Raw genomic sequence first — 27,188 nt, 5'->3', positions numbered from 1 at the left:
TAAATCATAGGATAATTTTTGAAATTGAGAAAAATAATCAAATGTGCAGAATGGAACAAAATTCATAAAGCAAATAATAATATCCCATATAGTTGATATTATAATGAATATTGACAAACAAAGTGAAGATAGGTTCAAACATTAATCGTTGTGCAAATACTGTTGAAGCATTAATGTCCATCTCTTACTAATAATCATCCAGTTACTAATTTTTGTAAAATATTTTTGTTTTAAAATACTCAATTCGATTTATTTTGAATAATAAGTTTACCAATTTTCGAATAATAAATGTCGCATGATTTGTTTGTGTCATATTAAGTAAAAATTAAACATTATTTCTATGCATAAAATAAATACTCAATAAGTCACATCTTATCAAATTGTTTTCCAAAAAAATATCAATAAAAACATAGAAATAATGAAAAAAGAGAAATTTCAAATGCCCGTGCATTTATTGATGAAATGTTATGATAATTCATTCAAAACTTGTCCAGATATTTGAAAATTTATTTATAACTGAGTCAATTTAACTATTGGGGTTAATAAAACAAAACAACACAAACATGGAACTAATTGCAAAAAAATATCCATTTTCAAATGCATTATCAGTGAATGTTGCATCTCTGATTTTTCAGAATTGCAAACTATTGCGTTTCCGAGTTGAAGTTGAAAACAGTTGTTTATTTTTTCCAGTGGCAATTCAAATTTGCCATAGGCTTTGCAGCCTCTTTCAAAAATGCTTCAAACTCTTCCAAAGAGATGCACCATTCGCGAGGTGGATGTTTCGCAAAATATGCCTGATACAAATTTGTAAAAAAAGTCAAAGTGACAAATTGCTCAAAAATGAAATAAAGCAATTCTCAATAGCATACATCTACATCAACAGTAAACGAATAATCAGCCAGCATTTGCCTGATTTGATCAAGAGGGACTTTTCCACCAACAGATGGATTCCGTGACAAAGCCGCAAATGCATCTTCAGGGAATGGATCTTCCATAGGCTTTTTCGAGAGCTGCTTTGCTTTGCATACGAGCTGCAGAAAAGATGGAAAGTCTTCAGTCAAAAAGTACATCAACAATTTCTCAAAATAACAAAAGAAAATATAAAACTAATCAAACTGGACGAAATAGAATCTATTTCCGAAGATAAAACAAAAATGTCGTTTGAAGTCAACAATCTGGAACTAGGGAAATAACCAAGAGCTAAGAAAAATTGTATTTATGAAAGAACTGCCAATTCTTATCTTGAAGAAATTTGCGCGCATTTTAGGCGATATAGTTTTATTCATCTGATACTTGGCACATCCTAGACAATATGCCATACTTTTCTATTTCTTTTTGGTTCAGGGATGTTGACATTAAATAATAAAATATTTAATTGTATACGAGATCAATCTCCAAAACACTTCAACAAAAAATCGAGAAGAGGACAGGAACTGTGGAATGGAGAGCGAAAAAAATGTACGAAAGCTTGTTCAGATAATTTCTTCCAAAGAAAGATGCATAAAAGACCAATCTCTGGAAGAAGTATCGAAATTGTTTTCGGACGACATTCTTGCTGAGGAAATATTAGCTCTCAGAAATTTTCGTAAAGATGCAAACATATCCCTCTATGAGAATGTTAGAGCCGCATCATTTTTGGGATGGTTATTTCAGTTTGAAGTACTGAGACGAGCAAATCAAAGAAAGAAATCATCATTTATCAGCACAGAGCATCTTTTGCCCTTTCCTGCGAAAGGAATGTCCATGCTTAAGGAAGGAAAATTCGATGAAGCTGCAGAAGAATTTTTAGCTTTTTGTTCCCTGGAGTCTTCAAAACAATCGAACTCACCTTCTCATCTATCGTTTCAAGAAAAATTCGCCAATTTTTCATATCCAATTTCAACGGTATTACACAAAGTGTGCGACACATGTTTGATAAGATTATGAAACGTGATATTTATTGTTTGAATTTTTTGCTTGGTAATATTTTTCAAATAGTGCTATTCTAGTGTTGCGATGGATCTTCTTCAAGATCTTGTTAAAAAGACTGTTCGATCACAGCATTTTAATAAATGGATGTTTGAATTTAGACGTAGTGATGTTGTTTCTTCAAAGCCATTTGAGACTTCAGACGCATTAAACTCTTCAAACAGCAAAACTTTTAAAAATTATCCACTAAAAATACATCCTGTTCTTTTTTCATCGGATTCTGTTCTATGCGAAGTCACACCAGTGCGCATTGATATTACGCACACAATTGCAAGCGATATCTTTTTTTTGGCAATGGATTTTCCAAACGGAGCGCTTGTTTTGAACATTTCTGTAAATTTGTCTCTTCTCCCTCCGTTTGAAGCATCATGCGCTCAAAAACAAGAAGCAAAACCAGAAGAATACAAAGATGCAGCAACGAAAAGTGAAGCATCTCATTCGCTCCCACTTCCACCACAATTGTCATCGAGTTTCCGATCAACTGACAATTCTGCGCCTGATTTTCCACTCCAGCCACATCAACAGCAGCCACAAAGTTGCCATCTTCAAAATTCTTCTTCTTCTTCTTCTTCCTCCTCTTCTTTACTCTATTCTTCCCCAACAGAGCCATCGTCCTCTCCCACACCCACCCCACCAATCGTAGCTACACTTTCACTCATCCCACAGCCAGTCATCCATCTCGTTTCTGTCGACCAGCGGAGAGAGGCTGTGCTGTCCACCATCGACGACTGCTTCTGCCTCGGCAGAGACGACCTGTCGCTATTGAGGGCAGCACTCATCGCGTCAGGCATCATTCCCATTGGACTGGAGGAAAGCACCACAACCGATGAAGAAAAAGGTGATGGAGAAAAAGAAGGAATGAAACAACAGAATCCCTCAAGCGATGAATCATCATCATCATCGTCGTCGTCGTCATCATCATTGCCTTCTTCTTCTTCTTCTTCTTCATCCTTAAATCATTCTGTCTCCTCCCGCGAGCTTCTTCAGCATCTCCTGTTCCAGCTGACCGGAAAGGAAAACACAGGGCTGCGTCTTACGAGTTATGTGCAGGACATTCCAAAAGGATCGCGTATGGCTGTTTCTACTTCTCTGCTGGCGTCGCTGATTGCGCTGTGCACACGTGCCACACAGCAGCTGAATGGAGAAGAGAGAGAAAAGATGGGGAATGCGAAAAGAGAGGAGAAAGAGGAAGAAAAGGAAGAAAAGGAAGAAAAGGATACAAATGTGAAAAATGAGAGTGATAATAAAGGAGATGACAAGAACGCAACAAAGAAGTCAGAATCAAATTCAACTCATTCTTCTCCTTCTCCTTCTCCCTCTTCTCCTCCTCTTCCTCAGGATATCCCTTCGCTCACTGGGCCTTTGATGCCAAGCGAGCGGCGGATGATTGCGTCGCGTGTGATTCTGGGCGAGTGGATTGGAGGAAACGGCGGTGGGTGGCAGGACAGCGCTGGTTTGTGGCCGTCGGTGAAGGCGATGGTGGGAAAGGAGGCAGCTGCAGACGATCCAGAATGGGGAATTAGCGAAGGAGCACTGCTGCCAATGTGCATGGTGCTGGACGAGGAGCAGCAGGAGAAGAGAGAAAAAGGGAAAAAGAAGGAAAATGAAAAATGCAAAGAAGAATTGAGAGAGAACCCACAAGAAATACATACGACCGATATTGAATTAGCCATCAGTTCATCTTCCCCAGATCCAATTCCTTCATCCTCTTCAGTTATTTCCTCTCCCTCCAGCCTTCCCCTCATCCCCCAGTCATCTTTAAATCTCCTTCTCTCCTCGCTCATCCTCTTCCACGGTGGAATGAGCAGCGACATCGGAGCCATTCTCTCTCTCGTCTCGTCGCACTACCTCCTCCGCACTCAACGGCGCTGGCTGTGCCGACTGCAGAGCGTGTCTCTTTTTCCTCGTCTGGTCGCTCTTTTGGCAGAAGGCCAAATCCGACAGCTGGCTGCGCTGCTCCAGGCGCATTTCTTTGAGCTGCTGCTGCCTGTCATTCCTGCAGCCAACAACGCGTTCACTGAGCGTGTTCAGTCGCTCATGGCGCTGGTGTTTGACAAACTGTTCTGGGGGATGTGGGTGCTGGGCTCGTCGTCGGGGGGAGGGATGGGCATTTTTGTGGATCCGGCTGTGAAGAGAAGGAGGTGGGTGTGGAATGACAAGTGGATGGAGGATGTGACGAGGGAGTGCAGGAGAAGAGAGAGAGAAGAATGGAGGAAGAAGAAGGAGAAGGAGAAGAAGACAGAAAAGGAAGGAAGAAAAGAAATTGCAATTGAACAGTTACAAATCCAACCTCTTACAACACAAAAAGAAGGGAAACAAACAACATCCGTTTGCCCCTTCTTCGCACGCTGGATTGCAACATGCAGCAAGACAGGGGCAGAAACAAGAGGGCAGAGCGACGCAACTGTCTGGTATGAGCTGAGTGAAGGGGATGTTGTGATGAGCTGCGAGGAGTTTGTGCAGAAGCTGCTGATGGAGTGCAAAAAACAGCTGTGTGACAATCTTCATTTTGTGATTGATCCAGTTGTGTATCAGGTGGAGATCAACAAAACAGGGTCTGTTGGGCTGCTGCTGTCGGATAAAGGTGAAGATTTAGCTAGCACTGATAAGTCTGTTTATGGAGTTGATGATGAACAGAAAAAGAACAGGAGTGAATGCAACAAAGAGGAAGAAAAGAGTAATGTTGGAATTGAATGTTCAATTAGAACAGGGAATAAAGAGGAGTTGATTGAAAACAAGGCTAATGCTTCAACTGCTCACTTGGCTTCTGATCAAACTGAGTACAATTCAGTCAATTCAACCACTTCGGCCAATTCCACCGAAAATACCCAGCTCATTTCTGCTGCAAATATGCATCTTCCGTGCAGCTACTCTCCAATGCTCAGCACAAAAGGCTTCCCCTCATACAACACATTGCTCACCACATCTTCCTCTCCTTCCTCTCCATCCACCCCGTCCACCCCTCTAATGACGATTGGCACAGCACCCGACCCTTTCGCCTCTTCCATGTCTCCCATCACCCGCTCACTCACTCCTTACTCTCGCTCTCTCTCTTCCTCTGTCCTCAAACGCTTTACTTCCCTTGCCTCATCGCCAGAGTCTCCCTCTTGTCCCCTCTGCCGCCTGCTCCGCTGCGAAAATCCGAGCCAGCAAGATTGCTTAGCTGTGAATGAGCTGTTTATGCGCACACTTTGTGATCCTTCTCATTCACACTCCACAAATGCTGCATCTTCAACAGCATCATCATCATCATCATCTTCTTCTTCTTCATCATCTTCTTCTTCTTCGCTGCCTTTCAATGAATGCTCTGCTGATTGTTCGAACAAGACAGAAAATAGATCGTTGTTCCCATCGCCGTCTGGAGCATCTTTCCAGAATTTGTCGAATGACTTGTCGTTTTCGTCGCTTTTGGCACCTCCGCCGCTCATTCTGGACACTGGACTGAACAGCCAGGAGCATCAAAGTACGTCCCCTGCTGATGCAGCTGCTACAACCACAGTTGGCTTATCTCCAGCTAATCTTGCAACATCATCTATTTCTTTCCCTTCTTCCTCCTCTTCATCATCATCATCTTCTTCCTCTTCTTCCTCCTCTTCCTCTTTTCTTCTTAGTTCATCAGTCGAATTCCAAAGCAGCGCGTCTCAGCTGCCTTTTGGATCGACCCCGCCGCACTCGCCAAATGCAGCACCTGATCTGTCCAGCTGTGGCTCTTCTCTCTTCTTCAATGCTTCCACTCCAGTCGACGAGACCGCTCAAAACAGGAACTCCAATGGCTCTTATTCGCTTTCCTCTGCCTCTCCGCCCTTTTGCGCGTCTTCTTCTTTCTCTTCTTCTGCTATTTCAGACCTATCACCTTCTCTCCCCAATTATAATTCCAAATCTCCAGTCGCTTCTTCATCCTATTCGTCGGTAGTTGGCTCGCCTTGTGCTCACTCCCATCTCTTTCCTGATGCTTTCCCACAAACAGCAGGCTCCTCCACCTCTTCTTCCCCTTCTTCTTCGTATTCCTCTTCGTATTTGTCGTTTTCTCCGCACAATTCTTCAATTTCTCGCTTTCCTGTTGCTTTTTGCCCGTTGTGCACTTGTCTTCTGTCACGTGGCTTTAATCCGTATGAACACATTCAGCTGAGAGAGAGAATGAAGAACGGAGAAATTGGGGTGGGGAAAGGGAAGCTGGGGTGGATGATGCAGAGAGAGAAGGAGAAGGAGAAGGAGAAGGAGAAGGAGGAGAAAGAACAAGAAAATATGATGAAGAATAAAAAAATCAAAAGAGGAAGAACAGAAGAAAGGACGAAGAATATAAGAGAGAATGATAAAAATCATCTTTTCGAAGCACCAATAAAAGATAAATGCTCAAATGAGCACACAAAAAGCAATCAACCAGAAATCATTGCACCTCGTTTGCGGTCAAACAATTCAGTGAAATCGTTCGTTGTTGACAATGTGAGTTCAGAAGATGTCATTTGGATGAACAGCCCAGAAATCAACGAATATTCGCTTACTCGGCTGAATGGGAGTGAAAGCGCTGAAGCAAAATCTGATGATGCACAACAAAATAATCAAAATTCTTCAACTTCTTCTTCTTCAGAGCAATCCACTGAACAAGAATCTAACACTGTAGCAGAACATTCTTCTTCTTCTTCTTCCTTTTCTTCTTCTTCCTCCTCTCCATCTTCTCCTCTTCCTTCTTCTGCCTCAGTCTCTTCTGATTTCGAGTGCGGGATGGATGCGCTGCTGAATGGAGAAGTGGCGTTTGTGACGTTCTGCTCGCGCGTCTGCAGCAAATGGACATTTGGCAGTGAGAATGTGGTGAAGGCAACCAGCCATGTGACGAAGATGGAAGGCAAACACAGATCATTTCTCGAAATACAGCTGGCGAAGACACGGTGGCTCGAAAGGAAGATCGAGGAAGAGAGAGAAAGAAGAAGAAGAAGTGGAAGAGCAAAAGAAGAAGAAGAAGAAGTAGTAGAACATTCATGTGCAAATGCAAAGGATTGTGAAGATTGCATAAACGACAAAGAAGCAGACACACACTCAAACAAGCGCAAAGGCCACACATTGTTCCATGTTGTGACAACAAGCTACAGAACACAGCAGGCAGTCGAAAGAGAGACAAAGCGATTTGCTGAGTCATGTGGGATGGACTTAGCTCCCATCTCGTTTGAGTCTCCCTGGCAGCATTTCTCTTCTTCTCGCTCTGCCAAGCATCTTCCGCAATTGGTGACTGGCTCTCAACCAGCTTCACATTCTTCCTCTTCTTCATCGTCTTCTTCTTCGAATTTGTCCATTCTCATCTCCAACAACTGCTGGGCCACTCTTCGTCTGATTCCTTCGCCAACAGATTACTTGACATACTTCAACACTGAAATCTCGCCAATCCCTGTTGCTGTTGTTCCACATGCATCTTCTTCCTCTTCTTCTGCACCTTCTCCCTCAACTTCATCATCATCATCGTCATCATCTTCTTCTAATTCTTCCAAATCTTCAAATGTGCGTATTGTTCCTCTATCTTCAATCGAACATGCTTCTTCTTCCTCCTCTTCCTCTTCCTCCTCCTCCACATCTCAGCCCACACTCCCCTCTTTCCTATCTCGCCAGCTAGTCTCATCACTCGACTGGATCAACACCCATCCGCTTTGCGCCGACTACCGCTCCAACACCCCTGACCAGTGCATGCAGCCCCTGGGACACGCCTACGAGCTGCCCTCTCTCATCGCCAATGGCACCCTCACACACATTCTGTCTGAGCAGCCGGGGGTGAAGACGCTGTTTGTGTGGAATGTGGATGGGATTGGCGTGTGGTGCGACCCAGCGCTGCTGGGGAGGCATCGGAAGGGAGGAAGAGTGGTGGACTTTGAGGTGATGGAGAGAGGAGTGGACGACAAAGGGTGCTTTTTGGGGAGGGTGGAGACAGCGGGAGGGGAGGAAACGGAGACTGAGGCTGAAGAAGAGAATGGAGAAAGAGGAAAGGGAAAGAAATTGAATGAGATAGAAAGTGAGATAGGCAACTCCAAAATTAATCAAAGCGAAAGAAAAGCATCAACAGAATGCAATGAAAGCAAAACATTTTCAAACACATCTCAGTCAGAGCTTCCAGACAGCGCTCATTCATCAGCTGATTCAGCGATGCTGTGCCTTCTTGGCGAGCACATGTTGAGTGAGGAAGAGAAATGGAAGCTCCGCTTTGTTGCAACAGGCGCCATGTGGATCGATGTGGATGGGCTACTGTCGCTGTTTGGGCTGACCAGAAGAGACATTCTGAAGCAGAATGAAGCGAATATTGATGAAGTGAAAAGAGAACACAAAACAACAAAAGAATCCCACAACCCTTCTTCTGAAGCAACATCATTGTGCAAACAAAGCTATTTGCTGTCCAAGTGCAATGAAACAACAGAAAAAGCACAAAACATCATTTGTTGCACAGAAACACATCGAGTCAACCACAGTTCCTCCCCCTTTGCTGCGTTCTCCTCCAACCAGCGCCCAGCACTCCCGCACTGCTTCTCTCTTCTCCCCTCTTTCCACTCGTTCCTCGCCCTGCTACCCACTCGCGTCTCCATCAAGCAGGTGCGGCGCACGAAAGACAACACAGGCGGTGAAGAGTCGCATTCGACTGCTCAGATGGACAAGCTCTTCTCAGACATCACTCACGTCGACTGGCAAAGGCACTTCAAGGAGAGCCAGAAGGATTGCCAGATTGGAATTGAACAACAGAAGAAGTCAAACCTGTTTGGATACATTTGCGTTGAAAGGCTCAGAGGAATGAGCTTGAAGGAAAAAGGAAATGTGGATTCTTGGTCAGATGAAGGCGGTGATTTTTATGTTAATAAGCACTGCCTTTTTGAGGAAGACTTATAATGACAATTATATTTGTTACAATTTTCTTGTTCATGTCATGAATTTTAAGTATTTTTTTGTTAACAATAATTATTTTATCCAAAAAGATTGGGTATTGATCATTCAATTGAAAAAATTAAAATTTTCATGTGTCAAAAAGTTAGATGCACGAAATGGTTTATACGTTTAACTTATTACAAAATTCTTAATATCTTTTTAGTCGAAAATGGTTGATATTGTTTCGATTATTGCTTTTATAAGAAATGAATTATTCTTTTCAAAGGACTTGGAAAGGATGCGGACAACATATTGAGCAATGTTTAGCTGGCGTTCCTCAAAATGAAAGATGCACATGCACAGAACATTCGCCTGAAATGCTCAGCCAAATGGAAAAAATGATAATTGGAGTTGCCACAGTTATTATTGTTGCATTTGTTGGATATTCCTTCATGAAAAAGTAACAGCTTGCTGTATTATATTTACAAAATGCATTTTTGAGCATGTAGTTTTAATTGTACAAATGTATTTTTCTTTTGGCGATTGATTTGCATATTTTGTATCTTTTTTTTTCTTTCTTGAATAATTATGCAGCATATTTATCAAATCATATTTGTATTCATTATCTTTTCATATTTTTTTTCAAAAATTTATGCAAAAATTGTATTTTCAGAAGATAACAAATTTGAAAAAAAAGGAAATGCAACGAACAAAAAGGGAAAGTTAGCCATGGCAACAGGCTGAAAGCAAAAAAGATGATTATGTTGATAAATCAAAGGCAATAAATGAAACGTGCTTATATTTTATGATTATATCAAATCGTTGGAGATTTCTCGTTTTTATTGAAGAAGTGGTATAATTTTTACTTCCAGCAACGATTTCGAACAAAAGCAACATTATCATTTGCATTGAACTCCTATGGAAAACATGCACTATTAACTACTTATATAAACGTTAATAAATTGGAGGAAATAATATTCTTTGATGAAAATTGAGAAAGAAGAAGAAAAGAAATATGCATTTCAGAATCAATTCACAGAAAGAGCTACAACTGAAACGACACAGGCATGAACAAAGAAGAAGAAGAAGAAGAAGAAGCCTACTGAAAGAATAGATTGCCTTTCATGAAATTTCTTCCACAAAAAATGAAGAAAAGTTAAAAAAATTCATTGCTCGAAAAATGACACGTTAATGGTTAATTTTAATCTTTTACAGTCTGATAGTGCATTCAATATTTCCTTTTCCGTTTTACAGTCTCGATATCTGCTAAATTCATTCTCTCAAGGAACATCAATTAACAAAGAGGCAGTTGCCTGCTGGACAAATCTGAAAGTAGAATAAAAGCAGACAAATCTTTGAGAAAAGGAATCAACAAATAACAAAAGAAAAAGATCCACTTTTTCTCTTTGAAATGGAATTTCTTTCTTTGATTGAAAATTTAAATTTTGTTACTCGCATCCGCCGATGTGTCGTTGAAATTTGGAGTTGAATTAAAGAACTATTCCCACAAGCCTTCGAAGCTCGGATCAATTCCATTCAATCATCTAACTTTTACTTCCATGTCTCCAGCAGCCTTCGATTTCTATCAATTATGAAAAACATTCAAAGTAAAATATTTGGAAATACCATTTAATGCTCCGCACAATACGAAAGATGTGATTTGAAAAGCCATCAAGTTCAGATTTTCAAGATGCTTATAAAAGCGAAGACCAGAGAATTTTTTCCATGTGGTTTGCATGTTACTCAATGCAAATACATGGAGATTATTTGTTAAAAAATGCCTTAATCAATGTTGACTACAAACACATCTTCATCTCTGACTATTCCTGAATTTATTGGCTTGATTTTTATAGAATTGAAAAATTATTAGAAAATGACTTTAATATGAATCATTGACCAACATCTTAATTCTTGATGCTCCTTGATCAGGAAGCACTCTCATTTTCAGAGAGAAAAATATCGATGATGGATATGCAAAAAAAAGCACAAAAAGGAAGCAATACCAAAATATAAACAGAAAAGAGATGAAATAGGTTTCAACAAATCAAAAACGCATATCTTTTTATTGGAGATAACAGCCATATTCTATTTTATCATTGCTAACTATTTTGCACAGCTCCATTCGTTCCTCAACGACTTCACACGCTGCCAATGTTGACATCTGATTCACTGCTTCTATTTCTGCTTTTGCTTTTGCTGATATTACTGTTGTTAACTTTGCTGCCTTTTTTGTCACAGCTCTCAGCGTTGCAGGTGAAAAGAGCATCAGACATGGTGAGCACAACAGCACTTGCAGGGAAGTGCTGGATGAACTCTCTTTTCAGATCTCCCAAACAAGGCCTGCCTGCAGATGGCTGCACGAGACACATCTTGACTATTTCTCCAAAAGACGATTCCTCTGTCTTTTTTGTGTCTGGCCTTTCGCCATTCACAATCTTCTGCCCTGCCACCTCTGCCTCGTATTCTCCAAATGGGATTTCCAGTGTCAAGCACTCCCACAGCATCATTCCAATCGAAAAGGCAACTGATTCCTTTGTTGCTCCCCTCTTCTTGTTGATCTGCAACTCTGGTGCCTTCCACCTCAAGCACTCTTTTTTAAAACTATCTTCATCCTCAAAAGCCGAAGAAGGCAGAGAGTCACTATCATCATCATCACTTGCAGAAGTCACAACTGTTGATGAGGAGATGGATGATGAATCTGAATCATCATCTGACAATAAGTCTGAATGCATCACAATGCAGATCACCATGTGTTCTGAGAAGAGAACAACGTGAGGACTGAGGTTGGCAAGGGAAGAAAGAGGATTGTTCATTTCATCAAACGAGTGGAGCGCAAGATTCGCCACCCAGAACAGGATTTGAGCAGCTGTCTGCTCTCTTTGTCGAAGACTCCCAATCACCATTTCTTTTTTCTCATTCCTTCCATGCAACAACATGAACAGCGAATCCCTCAGATCCACAATCAATTTCTCATGAGGAGACGAGCATGCCATGGCATCCACCAGATTCGACATCGATGAGGTGGTTGGACACAGATCCTCCCCTCTAACAAATGTTGAATCTGAATCAGTTGTTGAAGTTGTTGAAGTGGATGAAATGGATGGTGATGGTGTTCTCTTTCTTGTCTCTTCTTCCTCCTCCTTCTCGTCCACCTTCTCCAGTATCCACTCAGGAATCTTGTCTGAGTCTTTCCCCAAAATGTATTCTGTTGAGCCACTCTCAGACAGAAGATGCTCAGATGACTCCGAATGTCCAAGGCTTTTCGCATACACTCTCTTCTTAATCTTTTCTTCATTCTTCTTCTCTGCATCTCTTTCTGCTCTTCGCCATTGTTCCTCAGGCGACATCTCCATCGTCATCATCTCAATCAGCTTTGGATCCTTTTTGATATTGTCTTCCACAATCACTTCAAGTTCCTCTGCTCTTCTCTTTTGTTTTCTCCATCTTATTGTAACAATGATTGAAACAATCAGAACAATCAACAAAATCACAACAAGCACGATCACAATTATTGCCCATATTGATCTTTCTTTCTTTCCTCCTTCAGCAATCCTTTCATCTCCACTTGTTTTGGATTCACTCCTGTTCTTCAGAATGAAAGAATCAGTTGATGAAGGAGAATCAACTTTTCCAAACACAATCCACACACTCACTTCTGTCTCGTCTCTCACTTTCTCCAATTCTGAAGATGAAATAATTGAATGGATCTCATTCTCTGACACATAACCTTCTTCATCAATCCCCTTTCTCACGATTTCCTCTTCATCTCCATTTTTCATGCTTACCTTCACCGACAAATCACAGGGCAGAAGCAGCTTCCCATGAATGATCAAGTCCAATTCACCTGATGGATGGGTTGCGTTCTTCACATCTTCAAGAATTGGAATAAAGAAGGGAGATGCTCTTTCAGCTGCTATCCCTCCAAATTGACATCCTTCATCCAATATCCAAAGCGATGTGTTTTTCTCTATTCCATCTCCTCCTTTCACATTCACAACATTCAATGTTCCAGAATCTGAACAGATTACATTCCTTCGAATTGATGGATATCTCTCAACCGATGGATTATTGTTCTCGAATTCTCCCTTCTCAACAACAACACTTCCACCTGACAACGAAAGCCCCCCTTTCTTCGAGTTGCTGATTGTTGTATCTTTCATCCGAACATTGCTTGATTGAACATCCACAACTGACCCATTCCATTTGCAGATCTCTTCCTTTTTGCCATTTTTTCCCCTTTCTTCTCTTGCTTCTTCCTCCAAATCTCCAGAGAATCTGCACAGATCAAACCTCACATTAGCACAATTGCTCACCGACACAATCGATCCTTTCTCCTTTGAGCTCAAACACTTTCCAAATGAACAGTTCGATAAAACCTCATTCTTCGCCAAGTTCTGCATATGCACAGCACTTCCACCTCTTGAGAGAGTGATGTTCTGAATATCCATCTCCTTCATCTCCACTCTTGCTCTATCTTCAACTTCAATCATATTTCCCTCTAATTCCAAACAATCAATATTTGTTTCTGAAATGGTTGCTTCAGATTCCCCAACAAATTCTATCAAAGGCACACATAATTTCATTCTCGTGAATGCACACTTGTCCATCTCCAGTTTTCCACCTTCGACTGCCATCACAATATTGTTAATGACCAATTCAGTTGTGGATGACAAGCATTCACATTCTCTCATTACAGTTGTCCCGTTCTTCACTTTCATTATGCTTCTGTGATTTGCTTCATACAACCCCCAAAATTCAAGCACACACATCTCCACAACACACTCATTCACAAACATGATCATGCTCCCTTCGTTTCCTATCTCTTGAATTGTTGCATTGAAATGAACTGTCGCCTTCGACTTCTTCATTGATTTAACACTCAAATCTCCAATTTCACATTCTCCTCCAATCATCCCTTCTTCATCAATAAAAACAATATTTGCAACACCTCTTTGAATGTGATCCACACTGCAGCTGATGCTTTTACACGGATTCGTCTGCTCTCCACACTGCCTGATATCCCTACCAATCGCTTTCACAAACACCTGCTGCCCATAATAGAATGTGATCAGCGGGATCAAATCAATATCTGTTTTCTCTTCATCGCTTCCACAAATCGAGTTGTTCGACTTCAGAGCATCCTGGCTGAAGTCCAGCGAGAACAGCTTCTCATTGATCTGCTTTTCAATCCACTTGCACCAGATGAACACATCCTTCCCCACAAGCGCATCATTCATTGTGAATCTGGTGCTCTCGATCATTATTCCCAAAGGCAGTGCATCTCCTGTATCTGCTTGTACTCTATCCAAGCCAGATGCATCAACCATCAGCCCTCCTCCTCTCCCCTTCACTGTGGAACAAATGCACATCCCAAACGAGCAGCCACTCACTCTCAACTCACTCACTCTGCTCTTCAAATTCACTTTCATCCCTCCTCCCTCTTCGCTCCATTCACTCTGACACTTTGTCATCACACACTTCTCTACACAGCACTTCATTCCACCATCAAATGAGCCACCATTCAGAACAGTGGCTCTGCTATCATTGCATGTGATGCTTGTGAATGACGAGCTGTTGATGCTCAGCAATATCACTCCATCTCCATCCTTTTTCCCTATCAGCATCTTTGCTTCTTTCAATAAGCTGGCTGATGAGAGTGCAGATTCACTGAGCGAAATCAGACTCCTTCCCGAAATGCTTGTGTTGGTGATCGACAGATTCATCACATCTGCCACTTTCACATCTGAAGACAATTCCACAAAACCTTGCGAAAAATGGAATTCTTTCAGAGTACAATCTTCAATTACCACACTTCCTTCATCCACTTTCACCAAGCAGAAATCCGTTACTTTTGAAGCATCTCCACCAACAAATGAGCAGCTTTTCACAGAAAGGGCACCATTCATTGATGATGATTTGAGGAATGCCAGGTAGTGGACAAGCACATTTGGAAGAGAAAATGAAACATTCACAAATGAGAGAATCACTTCCGAAGCAACCATTGCCTCTCCATTTTCTCCATCTATTTCCTTTTCTTCTTCAATCCTCAAAACTGTTCCATTTTCTTCTCCTTCTATTGATATTTTTGGTGTATCTGAATCTGTCTGAATCAAACGCAATGAATTTTGAAGGAGCACTAAATCAACAATTATCACATGTGATTCACTTCCTCCAAGTGTTCCATATCTCAGCGATATCAAGTGATTGATTGATGAGCATGGTGCTTCTGAATACCCACACCCGCTGAAGTCTCCTCCTTTCTCTTTCGAAACATACCCAATCTCGCTCCAATTTGACCACAAATACACAACAAGTGGAATCACATATCCCTCTCCTGTTGTCTTCCTCTCCCATCCACACAACTCATCCAATGACCTCAACTCCTCATCACTCATCTCCCATTTCAAATGCTCCTTATTCACAATCTCTCTCAGATTCCATCCTGAAACAAACACATTATTCCCTTTCCAGGCTTTGCATCCCTCAAATATCATTCCTTCCAAAATGAATGTTCCCAATTCATTGGGAAGTTCAACAAACATCCCTCCTCCCATTCCTCTCCCCACCTCATCACTCTCACCTGATGGCACTTCACATCCTTCAAACTTCACTTCCTTCATCTTCAAGCTCCCTCCACTTCCAACAGATATCATCACCCCTCCTCCTCTTCCATTTGAGTCTGTTTCATTCTCTGACTTGCATCCATCAAACGTGGTTGACCCATTTATCACAACCTCTTCATCTTTGTTGATCGAAATCTTCATTCCTCCACCACATTCATCTTTCTCTTCAACACAACATTCACTGAATGTGCAACCAGAAACAACAATAACAACAGCAACAGAAGCATCTCCACTCTCACTTTCACTTTCACTTTCCTCACATATTCTTTCCAAACAGCTTCCTCCTCCATTTCTCCTCGAAATTCCAGTCAGAACACAATTTGAAAATACAGCTGAACATTCTCCGCCACATCTGATTATTGGATCTGACAAGGTGTTTAATGATCCTTTGTTCGAGAAGCCTGTCATGTGCAGAACTCCTCCATCAATCTGAAAAACACAGAATTCGATTTCATTCAGTGAGTTTCCGATGGCAGGCTCAATTGAGCAATCACTGACACTCAAAGCATTTGAAGAGGAAAGGATGAATGAAGAGGCTGGAGAAAGTGCTGATGGAAGCGAAAAGCACATATCTTTCAGCAATGCTTCTGATGAAACTCTGATCACACATTCTGAGTCAAACAGAGCAGCAGGAGGCACAACAACCTCAACAGCAGTGTCTCCAATTGTGCCTGTCACATTCCAAAACTGGCTCTCCATCACAACCTCTTCACAGAGCACAAATCCATTTTTGATTCGGATTGTTCGTGGCACAGCCCCATACCACAACTCAACCACTTTGTTGATCGATGAGCACGGATACTGCTCCATTCCGCATCTGCTGAAGTCCAAGCTTTTCTCTCCTCCCACAAATCCAACATCCCCAGCCTCCATCAAAAATGGAAGAAGTGGCACACACTCCTCCCTGCACCCATCCTCAAATCCCAATAAGTCACTGTCTATCATCCCCTCACACTCAAAACGAAATGTGATGTGATTCACAACATCTCTCAGACACTTTGCATTCACAAATATGTTGTTCCCTTTCTCTGCTTGGCAATTCTCAAAACGAGCACAATGGATGCAAAAAGCACAACCCTCATCAACAACATCCAGATAAATAGCTCCGCCATATCGTCCAACTCCATTTCCCTTCCCCACACAGCTGCAACTGCTGAATGTCACACAATCCACATTATCATCAGCACCTTCACTTGAGACATTCCCGATCTCCATCTTCGAGCATTCATCCAGTTGAATCCACATCCCTCCTCCACACCCATCCTCACACTCGCAGTTCCTCATCATTCCCCCTGAAATATTCACATTCATCCCATTCACCAGATTCCCACAAATCACACTCCCATCTCCACTCGCTCGAGAAATACCATGTGCATCAACATTGTTCATCTGGAAAGACAGTGAGCTTTCACCTCTGATCTCGAATGCTGGAACAGATGAAAACGATATTCCATTGATCTCAACAGAATCAAAACTGACAGATCCCTTTTGGACAATCATCAGCGATGCTGTGAAAACACAGCCTTCTTCGTTATTCAATGCGGTGATCACACACTCAACCAATTTCAACATCCCTTCTTCTGCCAACACTTCCATCAAATGAGACGATGGATTCTCTCCACAAACAAATGTGATTTTTCTGAAACTTCCTTCTCCTGTGCCAATGGCCACCAACGATTCTCCATTTGGTGATCTGTTGAAAACAACCACTTGTGCTTTGTCTTTCCCCTCAAATGCAATCCTCATTTTTCCAACATCAATTTTGTTTTCTTCATAATCCCCAAACTCAATGATCACTTCATTGCTGCTTCTATCACCATCCAACACACTCATTCCAAACTCGATTGTTTTGCATCTCCTTCCATATTCATCTCCTGCTCTCACAAACCCACAGGCCATGTGATCCAGTCCTTCCATTGAGTTCACAAATACTGGGTTGAAGAAGATCTTTGGAACCCAATTGTCGTATCCTGTTTCTCCTTTGACCACTCGGTTGCTGCTTGCACTTGTGCTTGAACGACAATACACAAACGAATTTTCATTGATGTTTGTCCATCCCTCAGCAACATAAACATCGTGCCCCAGATTTACTGCCGTGTTATTTGAAAAGAAACAAAATTTAATCTGAGAATCACTGATTCCTGTCATTTCCAACCAACCAACTCCTGCTCCATTTTTCTCGCTGTATCCTCCACAAAATGAACAATCAGATAAAATGGCAGTTCCATTTCTATAAAATCCAACATCTCCACCTCCATTATATTGTGTTGTGTTCTTTCTGCAGCAATAAAAATGACAATTCTCAACAAGCCCTTGATATTCATTGTGATCAAAGAATATTCCTCCTCCAACGTGTTTTGTTGAACTATTTGAACAATTCATACTCTTCATTGAAACAGTCGAAACATAATAAAAATCTATACATCCGCCTGAAGCTTCTGCTGTGCAAGAATCAAACTTAGATGATGTGACTGCGAAATTCTTTCCGGATTGTCTTGATGAAATTGCTCCACCACAATAACTGCTGTGACATGAATGAAATTTACACAAGGTGACATTTAAGATTCCAGAAGAAGAGAAAAGAATTGCACCACCATTTGTGTTTGATGAATTTTCAGTTGAAAGGTTGTTGAAATCACAATCCACAAATGTTGCATCTCCAGATGAGATTGCTTGTCTTTTCATTGTTTTGTTTCCAATCACTGGATCTGCATTATCTCTCCGAACGCATTGAGAATACGACGAATTCAGAGCCAAAAAATGATTATATTCTGATCGCATCCCTTCAACCAATCCTCCTCCAAGTGGTGACTCAACTTTTTCCACAAAACATCCCTCGAAACGATAATCATTTTTCGAGTTGCCTATCGAGCTTTGATTGTTTTGGATTCTTGCACTTTGTGAGATATTCGAAAAATGGCAGTTGAAAACTGATATTTTCCAAATGTCTGTGCTTGCCAAAAGAGAAGTTGATCTTCCAAGAGAAAATGAAGAAAAATCAGAATCAATGATTTTCAAGTCTTTTTTCATTTTCTCTGAACTCATTTTATCGCAACCAACAAATGGTTCAATAATTTCAGCAAATTCAGCACTCAAATAAGAAGTGTTACTCAGAATCAAATGTCCTTCATTCAGTGTGAATAAATAATCACTTAATGCTTCTCTTTGATGGATTGAACAACAATGAATAAAAACTGTGGACAAGTCGTTGATAATGATGACAGATCTTCTCTTTTCTTTGATAAGCATCAAATATTTCATTTCACAACTCGAATTTCCAAAATTGACCATCGTCATCACGGTGGATCTTGGATTGTGAAAAACACTTTTCGAATCACGAATAATCTTCAACTGACTCTTATCATTCACCAAATGATAATCCATATCATTTGAAACACTGCTTTTTTCTTTGGCAAAGCATTCTACTTGCTGTTGAATAGATCTTTTTGCTTTGACATCAATGCAGGCAGTTTTGTCTTCATTTGTATTATTTTTTGTATTTACACCTTGGAAATCACGTTTACCAATTGTTTCGTCTAAAACATTGAAGAGCAATCCTTGATTCATAATATGAACATTTTGAGAATCAGCATTGAATTTCAAGTCGTTAATCTCATGTTCATCAATAATCTCAAAGCTGTAAAGCAACGCTATCCAGACAATAAAAAGCAGGAAACTCATTTTGTATTTGAATATGGGTGATGAGTGAACTATTCAACCATTGTTTTTGTCAATGATATAATGTTGAAAAGCTGTTCAGATGCATCCAAGAACAATTTGTTTGAAAAGTTTTTTGGCACATTATTCATTCAATAATGATCAAAAAATACAAAAAATGGGATGTATTATTTTTTCTTTTGAATTTTGTTCTAAAAAGCTATTTTGAACCTTTTTCGTTTATATATATATATTTGAAAACATTATAATGTCTGACTTGCTGTGACATGAAAGCAGAAAAAGTTAATAAAAAATCATTTTTTTTCATCAAATATTAAATGTTGCACAAGATGGATGGAGGAATGAAGATGATTGGAAGCATTCATTTTTGTATCGCATTGTTGTCTATTCAAAGTTGATCAAAATGTTGGAATTCGGTATGGTATGAAAAAATCTTTTTCAAAAACGTTTAAAGCGTTTCTAATCGCAGAATGTTAAAAAAAGTAAAAAGAAAAACAACAAGAAAATGGTAAGAAATTAGCACTGGAATCTGAATATCAGAAAAATTTGAAGAATTCTTTTTTTTTTTTTGAATTCAAAAAGAATCTCCCATTTAGCTTCATATTGTGTGCATCTTTCTTCCTAAAATTATTTTATGAAAATTGTTTGGCATTATGATCTTTGAAAGTTTAAAAAAATTTATAAGTATTTCGTTTTTAATTAAAATTTAAATTCAATCAAAAAATATATAATTATGAAATGAAAAACGAACGATAAGAAATAATTATATAGAATAATTATACGCAAAAATAATACAAGACACACAAGTTAAGGAGATTATTTTTCATCCTCTTTTCTTTCCTCCTTCTTTTCTCCTGATTCTTCTTCATTTTCCTCCTTCATTTTCTCAAATAATGTTGTATATGTAGCTTTTTGTTTTGCCGTTTCCTTCTGTCTAATATCCATAACAAATGAAAGTTCATCTCTTATTGTCTTGTCGTTTGGAGCAATTTTTGCTGCCCTTGTGAAATCTGCGATTGCTGCATCCCATTCTCTCTGTCCTTTGTATGCAGATCCACGACGAAAATATGCCTTTGCATTTTTGGGATTGTATTTCAAAGCACGTGTGCAATCATCAATACATTCCTTAAATGCTCCAACCTTCAAATAGCACAGTGCTCTGTTTAGAAAGAGTGCTTGCATGAGCTTGATATGTTCCGCTTTCATCAGATCAGAGGCACATTCAATATTCTCGCACATTTCAATTCCTCTTTCGTATTGATCGCCAGCATAATCCCAAAGTTCCTTTTGCACAAAATCATTCCCTTGAAGGCGCCTCTCAATTCCGTATGCCATCTTCTCTTCGATTGAAGTAGGAGTGGGAAAGAAAGCAATCATTTCTATATTAAAAATAAGATTAGCGTTTGAAGGAATTTTTGGTTCTTTTCCCATCACTCCATATGCATAATCTGGGGCAATCTTAAAAATCGAAATTTCTCCAACTTGCATTGTTGCAATTCCAATATCCCATCCTTTTATAACTTTTCCTTCTCCAATGTTAAATTCGAAAACCTTTTTCCTTTCTCTTGACGAATCGAATTCTGTTCCATCAGTCAAAGTTCCAACATAATGAACTCTAACATTCATTCCTTTGCTAGGACGATCTCCAGAACCTTCTCGAATGATTTTTTTAACAACTTTGCATGGGTCAGGCGTCCAGCAATCGATTTCTCCCGCTTCTATAAGAATTGGTTCGATTTCACGTGGCTTCCAACCAGACATATAAAATGATATAATTATGGAAAATTTGATCATAAATGATTTTAATACAAATAATAACCTCATCCTGCGAAACACACAATAGCAAAAATTAATACATGAAATAAAATTGATAAGTACTTTAAATAATTTGTCAAGTTATTATTTTAATATATGCAAAAAACACGCATTTAAACTAAAAAGAAATTATGATTGAGGCTTAATATCAATGAAAAAGATTAATATAGTTAGACACTCGAATAAAATTCAACAAAAAATTTTTTATCTAAAATATAAACGAATCTTTTGAGATTTATTTTAAAAGAATCACATTTCAAGATAACGCTCAAAGCATTCCATAAAGATACTCGAAGAGTCATCAGGATTATCAGCTTTGGCATCGTCATTGGCGTTTATGATAGTCTTTATTGGAATTTCACCGCTAAGCAAATCCACCATCTGCTTCGCGATGGCTGCGGCTTTCCCTTCTGGCCAGCTGGGGTTCAGCGACTCCAGCACAGCACTCACCTCATCCTCGTCGCAGAGGCCAGGCACAGCAACCACCGACCGATAGCCAGCCAGGATGGTGCCACTCATCCAGTCAGACCGCAGAACAGCTGATCCTTTCGGGGTGCTCCTTTCCTTCGGCTCTTCTCCGCGCTCCTTCTGCTCACGCAGCAGTCTGCTGTACGCTGCATTCGCCTGCAGCATGCGCAGCCCGCCGTCTCTTCCGCAGAGCTCGTCGTAGCGCGAGGTGGTTGCGATGATGAACAGCTTGTGCCCCTCTGGCGGGATCACCCCCAGCCAGTCGTCGATCAGCTGCGCTATCACCTGGTTGTAGCTCGCATGGCTGGTGAACTTGATGAACGACTCCAGCTTGTCAATCACCACCAGCGACAGCGGCGACTTCAGCGCGTCTTGGAACACTGCATTGAGCGCAAAGGCAATGCCGTTTGTGTCGGTGGCCTTCGAGTTCAGCCAGTCGGGTGTCAGAATGCGCACAAACGGATACCCGCTCTCCTTCGCAACGAGCGCAGCCAGCGCTGTCTTCCCCACGCCGTACTTCCCAGCCAGCAGAAGCGACTTCGTCCAGCGGTTGCGCGTGGCTGTGGGATCCACCTTCAGCAGCTTCGACACCTCCTCATAAAGAGCACGCCAGCGGGGGCCGTAGTCGACGATGCCGCCTTCGATGAACCGGGTGATTGACGACTCCTCTGCCCCGAGCTGCGGGATGACCTCTCCCACACCTTCAATGAAGTCCTCCTGGCACACAATGATCGGCACATCCTTCTCTCCTCCGGCTTCCCCTGGCCGGCTGGCTGAGGAAGGCGTTGTGGAAGAGCTGGCCGTTGCACTCGACGCGCTGGACGAAGCAGAAGACGTCGATTTCGTCAGCCCAAACTTCTCTTCGATGTTGATTTTGCGGTCAATCGCCCTCGACAGCGCAGCTTTCACCACGCCAGCAAGCTCAGCGCCTGAGTAGTTCTTTGTGATGGCTGCGATGTGTGCCAAGTCAACGTCAGGTGCCAAATGCCCGCCCTTCCGCATGACGCTCGTGTGGATGTCGAGAATCTCCTGTCTGCCTTTCTCGTCCGGCAGAGACACCTCAATGTGCAGCTCAAAACGCCCTGGGCGAAGAAGCGCTGGGTCCATCATGTCCATTCGGTTGGTCATACCCACCACGATGATGTTGTTGAGGCTGTTCACTCCATCCATCTTCGCCAGCAGCTGATTCACAACAGAGTCCCCAACACCAGTCCCGCCAGAGGTCGAGCCTTGTTGTTGTTGTTGAAACATTTATTTGTGTGGCAATTCGTTTAGTGATTTTATTCATTGATTTTATTTATTGTTTTTCGCCATACATCAAATTAAGTAATTTTTATATAAACATAATCAAAAGAAAAATTGAAAAATATAAAAAAAAACAGTTATTTAATTCAAAAATAATTCAATTATCTGCAATTTCCAAACCTCTTGCCTTGCAAATAGCATCCAGTTCATCAAAAATGATAAGATGCAAATCAGAAGCCTCGCCGTTGTCTGCCTGGTCCTTTTCAGCATCAGCAAACAGCTCCCGAATGTTCTCTTCAGACTGCCCCACGAACTTGTTCAGAATTTGCGGTCCTGAAACAATCTTCGGTTCACGTGTGTGCAGCATTTTCCCAATCTGCCGAGCAATAAGCGTTTTTCCTGTTCCTGGCGGTCCATACAGCAAGACACCACGGATGTGCTGCACATCTAAAGATGCTGCTTCTTCTGCACTAATTGCTCGAGTAATAAATGCTCGACGGAAAAGAACTCCAAGCTGTTTCGAAAGACCTCCAATCCCTAGTTCTTTAGGTGTGATCCCCTTTTTAAAGATATCCAAACTTTATCAGAAAAAAAAAATAAGTAAAGATATTTAAAACAAAAAATATTATAATACGAAATGAATCAAAAAACAAAACAAACCCAACACGCGCACCAACAAGTTTCATTTTTGGATCTGGTGGAGCTTCAAAATCAATCGAAGTCGTAGCATCCAAAGTAACAAATTTTACTTGTTCTGGTCCAAGATTTCTCCCAGGCATCAATTGTGAGACAAGTGCTTCTTTTTCATTTGCTTCAACAAGCGAAGGTAAAACTTCATATCTCTTAACAGTTAACTGCAAAGAATTTCCGTTAAATTTAAAAATTATAATTTGACCCTCAGACAGGATTTGTGTATCATATAATACGTGTGCAAGTTTCTTCATCTCCGTGACATTAAATGTTGTATCCACAATTGCACGTCCAAGACGTTGCATGAAAAAAATCACAGAATCAGCAGGAGGTATTGAAGCAACAGAAACTCGGCGAATTAACACTTGTGCTCCTTCTGCTCCAAGAAGCTTTCTTTGACAACTATTCAAAATAATTCCATTTTCAGGACATGTATGCGATACGTCCATTTGGTATAGTAACCTTTTTTCTTTCAATTCAGGTGACTGGGCAACCAATTCAACAGTTGGAAACATCGCACCTGTTGCATCAAATCCTTCTGCCAACTCCTTCATAACTTTGGGATTTACATAAACTCGATTTTTCCCTGTCAATGTCTCATCGGTTCCTCTGACAATTATCAGAACTTTTGGCATTTTCAATAGAAAATGAAAGTAATCTAATATCTATGGTATTGTGATCGAATCTTTGAAATTTTTGTTATGCAATTCGATCAGATGAATAGCGAAAATCATAAGCTCCAACGAAATTTTACGTTTTGGTGGAAAAGGTACGATACACAAACTATCACGAAAGAGACATACGAAGAAAGCCTGATACCGCTTTGCACCGTGCACACGGTTTTATGCTTTATTTGACGAAATTGTTTTATGCGATTTTTTCCTATAGATCGAGGAATTTTGGCAAGCTTATTCATTTTTTCTAAGAGCCACTAAAATACCAGAACCGTCAACCCTTCATTTTTTTGAAGAAGGCGTTAAGCCTGTTTGGGAGGTACGAATCTCATTTCATTAAATAATAGGAGATTAATTAATTTCATTTTTTCTTTATAAGGATCCTCAAAATGAAAATGGAGCACAACTTGCTTTTGTAACATCTGATCGAGAATTTGCTTCATATGCTTGGGAACAAATTGTTTGATATTTCATTCTTACATATTTCTTTTTATCCTTTTCATTTTTATTTTATTCAAAAGCTTATCGCTTTAATTGGAGAAAATATGACTTTAGGCGAAGGCGAACATTTTGTTGATATGACTGATGATATCACTGGATTAGTGCTGCATGCAAAATACAATCATACATGGATTCAAATATGGCTAAGATCTCATCCATCTACTTATGTCAAACAAAATTATTGGTGTACATATGTTTATTTAATATTCATATTAAATGGTCATTTTTTTGATATTAATTGTTTATTCTTATAGTGTCATTTTAGAAAAAATTATTGGAGCCAACTTTTCAAAAGAAATGGTGAATTATCGGGCGCATGGAGATCATTACACAACTGCCATTCAAGAAAGACGGCGGAAGGATAGAGGGGGATGGGATTCACAACGATCTTACGGGAAATATGGGTGGAAAGATCGAGAAAAGAGACTATCTTTTGATGATGAACAAGAAAATGAGGAAGGAAACTGGGATAAAGATAAAGGATCTGAAAGATACAAAGATCAAAACAGAGATAGAGAACGATATTATGATAGAGATAGAGATAGAGAGAATGATAAGGAAAGAGAGAGTTTCAGGGACAGAGAGAATTATAGAGATAGAGAGGGTTTTAGAGATAGGGACAGGGACAGAGACAGAGACAGAGATAGAGACCAGTTTAGAGATAGAGATGGATTTGGATGGAGGAAGTGGCGAAGCGGAGGAGGAGAAGATGAAGATGATAGAGGAGGAATAGGCGACAAGCAGAGGGCAAGAGACAGGCCAAGAGAGTTTGTGTATGTGTCCGGCACAAAGGGAGATAAGGAACGGACAAGGTATGAAAAAGAAGGGAGCATCGACAAACTCAAAGAAAGAGATTTTGATAAAGACAAAGAGAAGGACAAGGATGCAAAAGGATGGGTGTGGAAGAAAGTTGAAGCTAAAAAAAGAATAGAAAAGGATAAGGATTCGACTGCTGTGCAAGAAAAAGAAATGAAAGAAGAGGATTCGACAGAAAAATCGAAAGAGGAGGAAAAAGATAAAGATAAAGAGAATGAGAACGGGAATGATCTTGAAAAAGGAAAGGAAAAGGAAGAAGGGATAGAGAAAGATAAAAAAAAGGAAATTGGGAAAGAAAATGAAAAGAATGAAGAGATGACAACATATAAATCAAAAGAGTCAGAGGACACTTACAGAACTTCCACAACACTAAATATCGAAAAGGATTCAGCTGACAGCCAGTCTAAATCTTCAACAAGCGCTGCTTATCCTTCTGCTGCAGGCGAATTCAAATCAGATGATCTATCTTCGAAGCGGAACGTGTGGAAGCCTCAAAGGGAAGATAAACACAGCTTTGACTCGTCAGAAGACTTCCACTATGCGTCATATGCCACTCCTATCCCATCAAATGCACCAGACACGTTTTCCTCGCTGACTGCATTGGGCAAAGCAGGATTTGCGAAGTTGGCTTCGCTGCCTCATGAAGTGGGGCCGTCTCCGTCCACATCTCCATCGCACAGGGGAAGCCCCGACCGCTACATCCCTTTTCCGCCTTCTTCCACAACATACTCCACCCCACTGCCAGCTGGAATTGCATCGTCACTCGCCTCAGCACAGACCTCGCCAAGTCAGTCTGCTTCTTCTCCGGCTGCTGGGTCTTCTTCTTCATCATCTGCATCAACAAAATTGTTTGTTTATTCGCCAAAGACAGTTAATCCTAGTCAAAATACGACTTCAGCACAATCTTCATCTCCTCAATCTTCAAATGATGTTATATCATTTTCTACTTATTCTACGTCAGCTGGATCTTCTCCTCCTGCTGATCAATCGTCTTCTGCTGCTACTCCGTCAACGCCTTCTTCATCATCGCCTTCTTCTTTTGCTTGGAAGCCATCTTCTTAGAAGCAATTATTCTCAAATATTGTTCTGCATCGTTCATTTTTCAAGTTAATTTTAATTATTTCGGTTGTACACGAGCTGAGTTTTTGCAATTATTGAGATAAGAATTTATACAAAAATTGGAAAGGCTTCTCGGTAGAAAATTAATATAAATTATAATCACTGTTATCCTATTTTAATTAAAAAATGAACAAAAAACGAAAGATTGACATAAATAATATTTATTTCATAAAACCATGAAATTTTTGATTGATGACTTGAATGTAATTGTCGAATATTTTCTGAGTGGAACAAGCTAACTAGAATCAATCAGAAAAAATTACCAACCAAATATAACGCCATATGAATCTCTTTTCAACTTTTTCTCAAATCTAATCAATTCAGAAACATTCCTTCAATAAGGAATTTGTAAATCAAACAAAATAAACACTAACAGATAAATCAAAGCATTTTTATGGTATTCAAAACATCGTTGACAAATTCTTTAAGCATAACAAAAAATACATCAAATTCTTCATTGGACAATTGTGAATTCGTTCATTATGCGAATGAATTAAAATGAATCAAACAACCGAAATTCAATTGTTTTCTTTCTCTTCTCCTTGCTCTCCCTCACTTTTGTTCCTCCATTCTTTTTCTTCACTCTCTTCACCATCGTTCGAATTCATCTCGTATCCAATTGCATCTGAGATGGTCACAACCCATCCATTTCCATTGCTCCCCTCAAATAACTTTCGCTTCAACTCAACAAGTGTTGGTCGCATATTTTGCTCTTGTGCCATACAGCTCTTTGCAATATTCACAATTTCACTCG

At 40.4% G+C, this 27,188-nt stretch overlaps 6 protein-coding genes across 6 annotated transcripts; 2 read left to right on the top strand and 4 right to left on the bottom strand.

The window, feature by feature from the left end:
* Positions 1-680: 680 nt before the first annotated feature.
* MONOS_6088 (uncharacterized protein) lies at positions 681-1,359 on the bottom strand (the record flags this gene model as incomplete). Its single annotated transcript, XM_067876293.1, has 4 exons — positions 681-797; positions 873-1,054; positions 1,120-1,184; positions 1,325-1,359. 4 exons carry the CDS (start codon positions 1,357-1,359, stop codon positions 681-683), a joined length of 399 nt encoding a protein of 132 aa, XP_067723942.1.
* An 84-nt stretch (positions 1,360-1,443) lies between these two features.
* Positions 1,444-8,935, top strand: MONOS_6089 (putative UTP--glucose-1-phosphate uridylyltransferase-like protein; the record flags this gene model as incomplete). The annotated part of the gene is made up of 2 exons (XM_067876294.1): positions 1,444-1,899; positions 1,981-8,935. 2 exons carry the CDS (start codon positions 1,444-1,446, stop codon positions 8,827-8,829), a joined length of 7,305 nt encoding a protein of 2,434 aa, XP_067723941.1. The 3' UTR covers positions 8,830-8,935.
* Positions 8,936-10,719: 1,784 nt separating this feature from the next.
* On the bottom strand, positions 10,720-18,458 carry MONOS_6090 (uncharacterized protein; the record flags this gene model as incomplete). The annotated part of the gene is made up of 1 exon (XM_067876296.1): positions 10,720-18,458. The coding sequence occupies one exon, from the start codon at positions 18,456-18,458 to the stop codon at positions 10,944-10,946; it is 7,515 nt and encodes a 2,504-aa protein (XP_067723940.1). The 3' UTR covers positions 10,720-10,943.
* Positions 18,459-19,466: 1,008 nt separating this feature from the next.
* MONOS_6091 (putative peptidyl-prolyl cis-trans isomerase) lies at positions 19,467-20,867 on the bottom strand (the record flags this gene model as incomplete). Its single annotated transcript, XM_067876297.1, has 2 exons — positions 19,467-19,764; positions 19,911-20,867. One exon carries the CDS (start codon positions 20,865-20,867, stop codon positions 19,923-19,925), a length of 945 nt encoding a protein of 314 aa, XP_067723939.1. The 3' UTR covers positions 19,467-19,764; positions 19,911-19,922.
* Positions 20,868-20,978: 111 nt separating this feature from the next.
* Positions 20,979-23,991, bottom strand: MONOS_6092 (N-ethylmaleimide sensitive fusion protein). Its single transcript, XM_067876298.1, has 3 exons — positions 23,295-23,991; positions 22,815-23,212; positions 20,979-22,618 (listed from the first exon to the last, which is right to left on the bottom strand). Exons 1-3 carry the CDS (start codon positions 23,957-23,959, stop codon positions 21,171-21,173), a joined length of 2,511 nt encoding a protein of 836 aa, XP_067723938.1. The 5' UTR covers positions 23,960-23,991; the 3' UTR covers positions 20,979-21,170.
* A 42-nt stretch (positions 23,992-24,033) lies between these two features.
* On the top strand, positions 24,034-26,811 carry MONOS_6093 (IF4E domain-containing protein). Its single transcript, XM_067876299.1, has 5 exons — positions 24,034-24,163; positions 24,213-24,317; positions 24,378-24,458; positions 24,520-24,683; positions 24,754-26,811. Exons 1-5 carry the CDS (start codon positions 24,041-24,043, stop codon positions 26,375-26,377), a joined length of 2,097 nt encoding a protein of 698 aa, XP_067723937.1. The 5' UTR covers positions 24,034-24,040; the 3' UTR covers positions 26,378-26,811.
* The last annotated feature ends 377 nt before the right edge of the window (positions 26,812-27,188 follow it).

The sequence above is a fragment of the Monocercomonoides exilis genome, assembly GCF_001643675.1.
Source record: "Monocercomonoides exilis strain PA203 chromosome Unknown scaffold35-1074681, whole genome shotgun sequence".
NCBI lineage: Eukaryota > Preaxostyla > Oxymonadida > Polymastigidae > Monocercomonoides > Monocercomonoides exilis.
This window is presented reverse-complemented; position numbering and strand designations above follow the sequence as displayed.

What these genes read in the sequence shown, in the direction of transcription:
- MONOS_6092 (XM_067876298.1), bottom strand. Translation starts at nt 23,959, where the DNA reads ATGCCAAAAGTTCTGATAATTGTCAGAGGAACCGATGAGACATTGACA. An exon ending in CTTGTTGGTGCGCGTGTTGG is followed by an intron (nt 23,213 to 23,294) that starts GTTTGTTTTGTT and finishes TTTCTGATAAAG; the next exon opens with TTTGGATATCTTTAAAAAGG. An exon ending in TGCTATTTGCAAGGCAAGAG is followed by an intron (nt 22,619 to 22,814) that starts GTTTGGAAATTG and finishes AACAACAACAAG; the next exon opens with GCTCGACCTCTGGCGGGACT.
- MONOS_6093 (XM_067876299.1), top strand. Translation starts at nt 24,041, where the DNA reads ATGAATAGCGAAAATCATAAGCTCCAACGAAATTTTACGTTTTGGTGG. An exon ending in GCGTTAAGCCTGTTTGGGAG is followed by an intron (nt 24,318 to 24,377) that starts GTACGAATCTCA and finishes TTTCTTTATAAG; the next exon opens with GATCCTCAAAATGAAAATGG. An exon ending in TATGTCAAACAAAATTATTG is followed by an intron (nt 24,684 to 24,753) that starts GTGTACATATGT and finishes TTATTCTTATAG; the next exon opens with TGTCATTTTAGAAAAAATTA.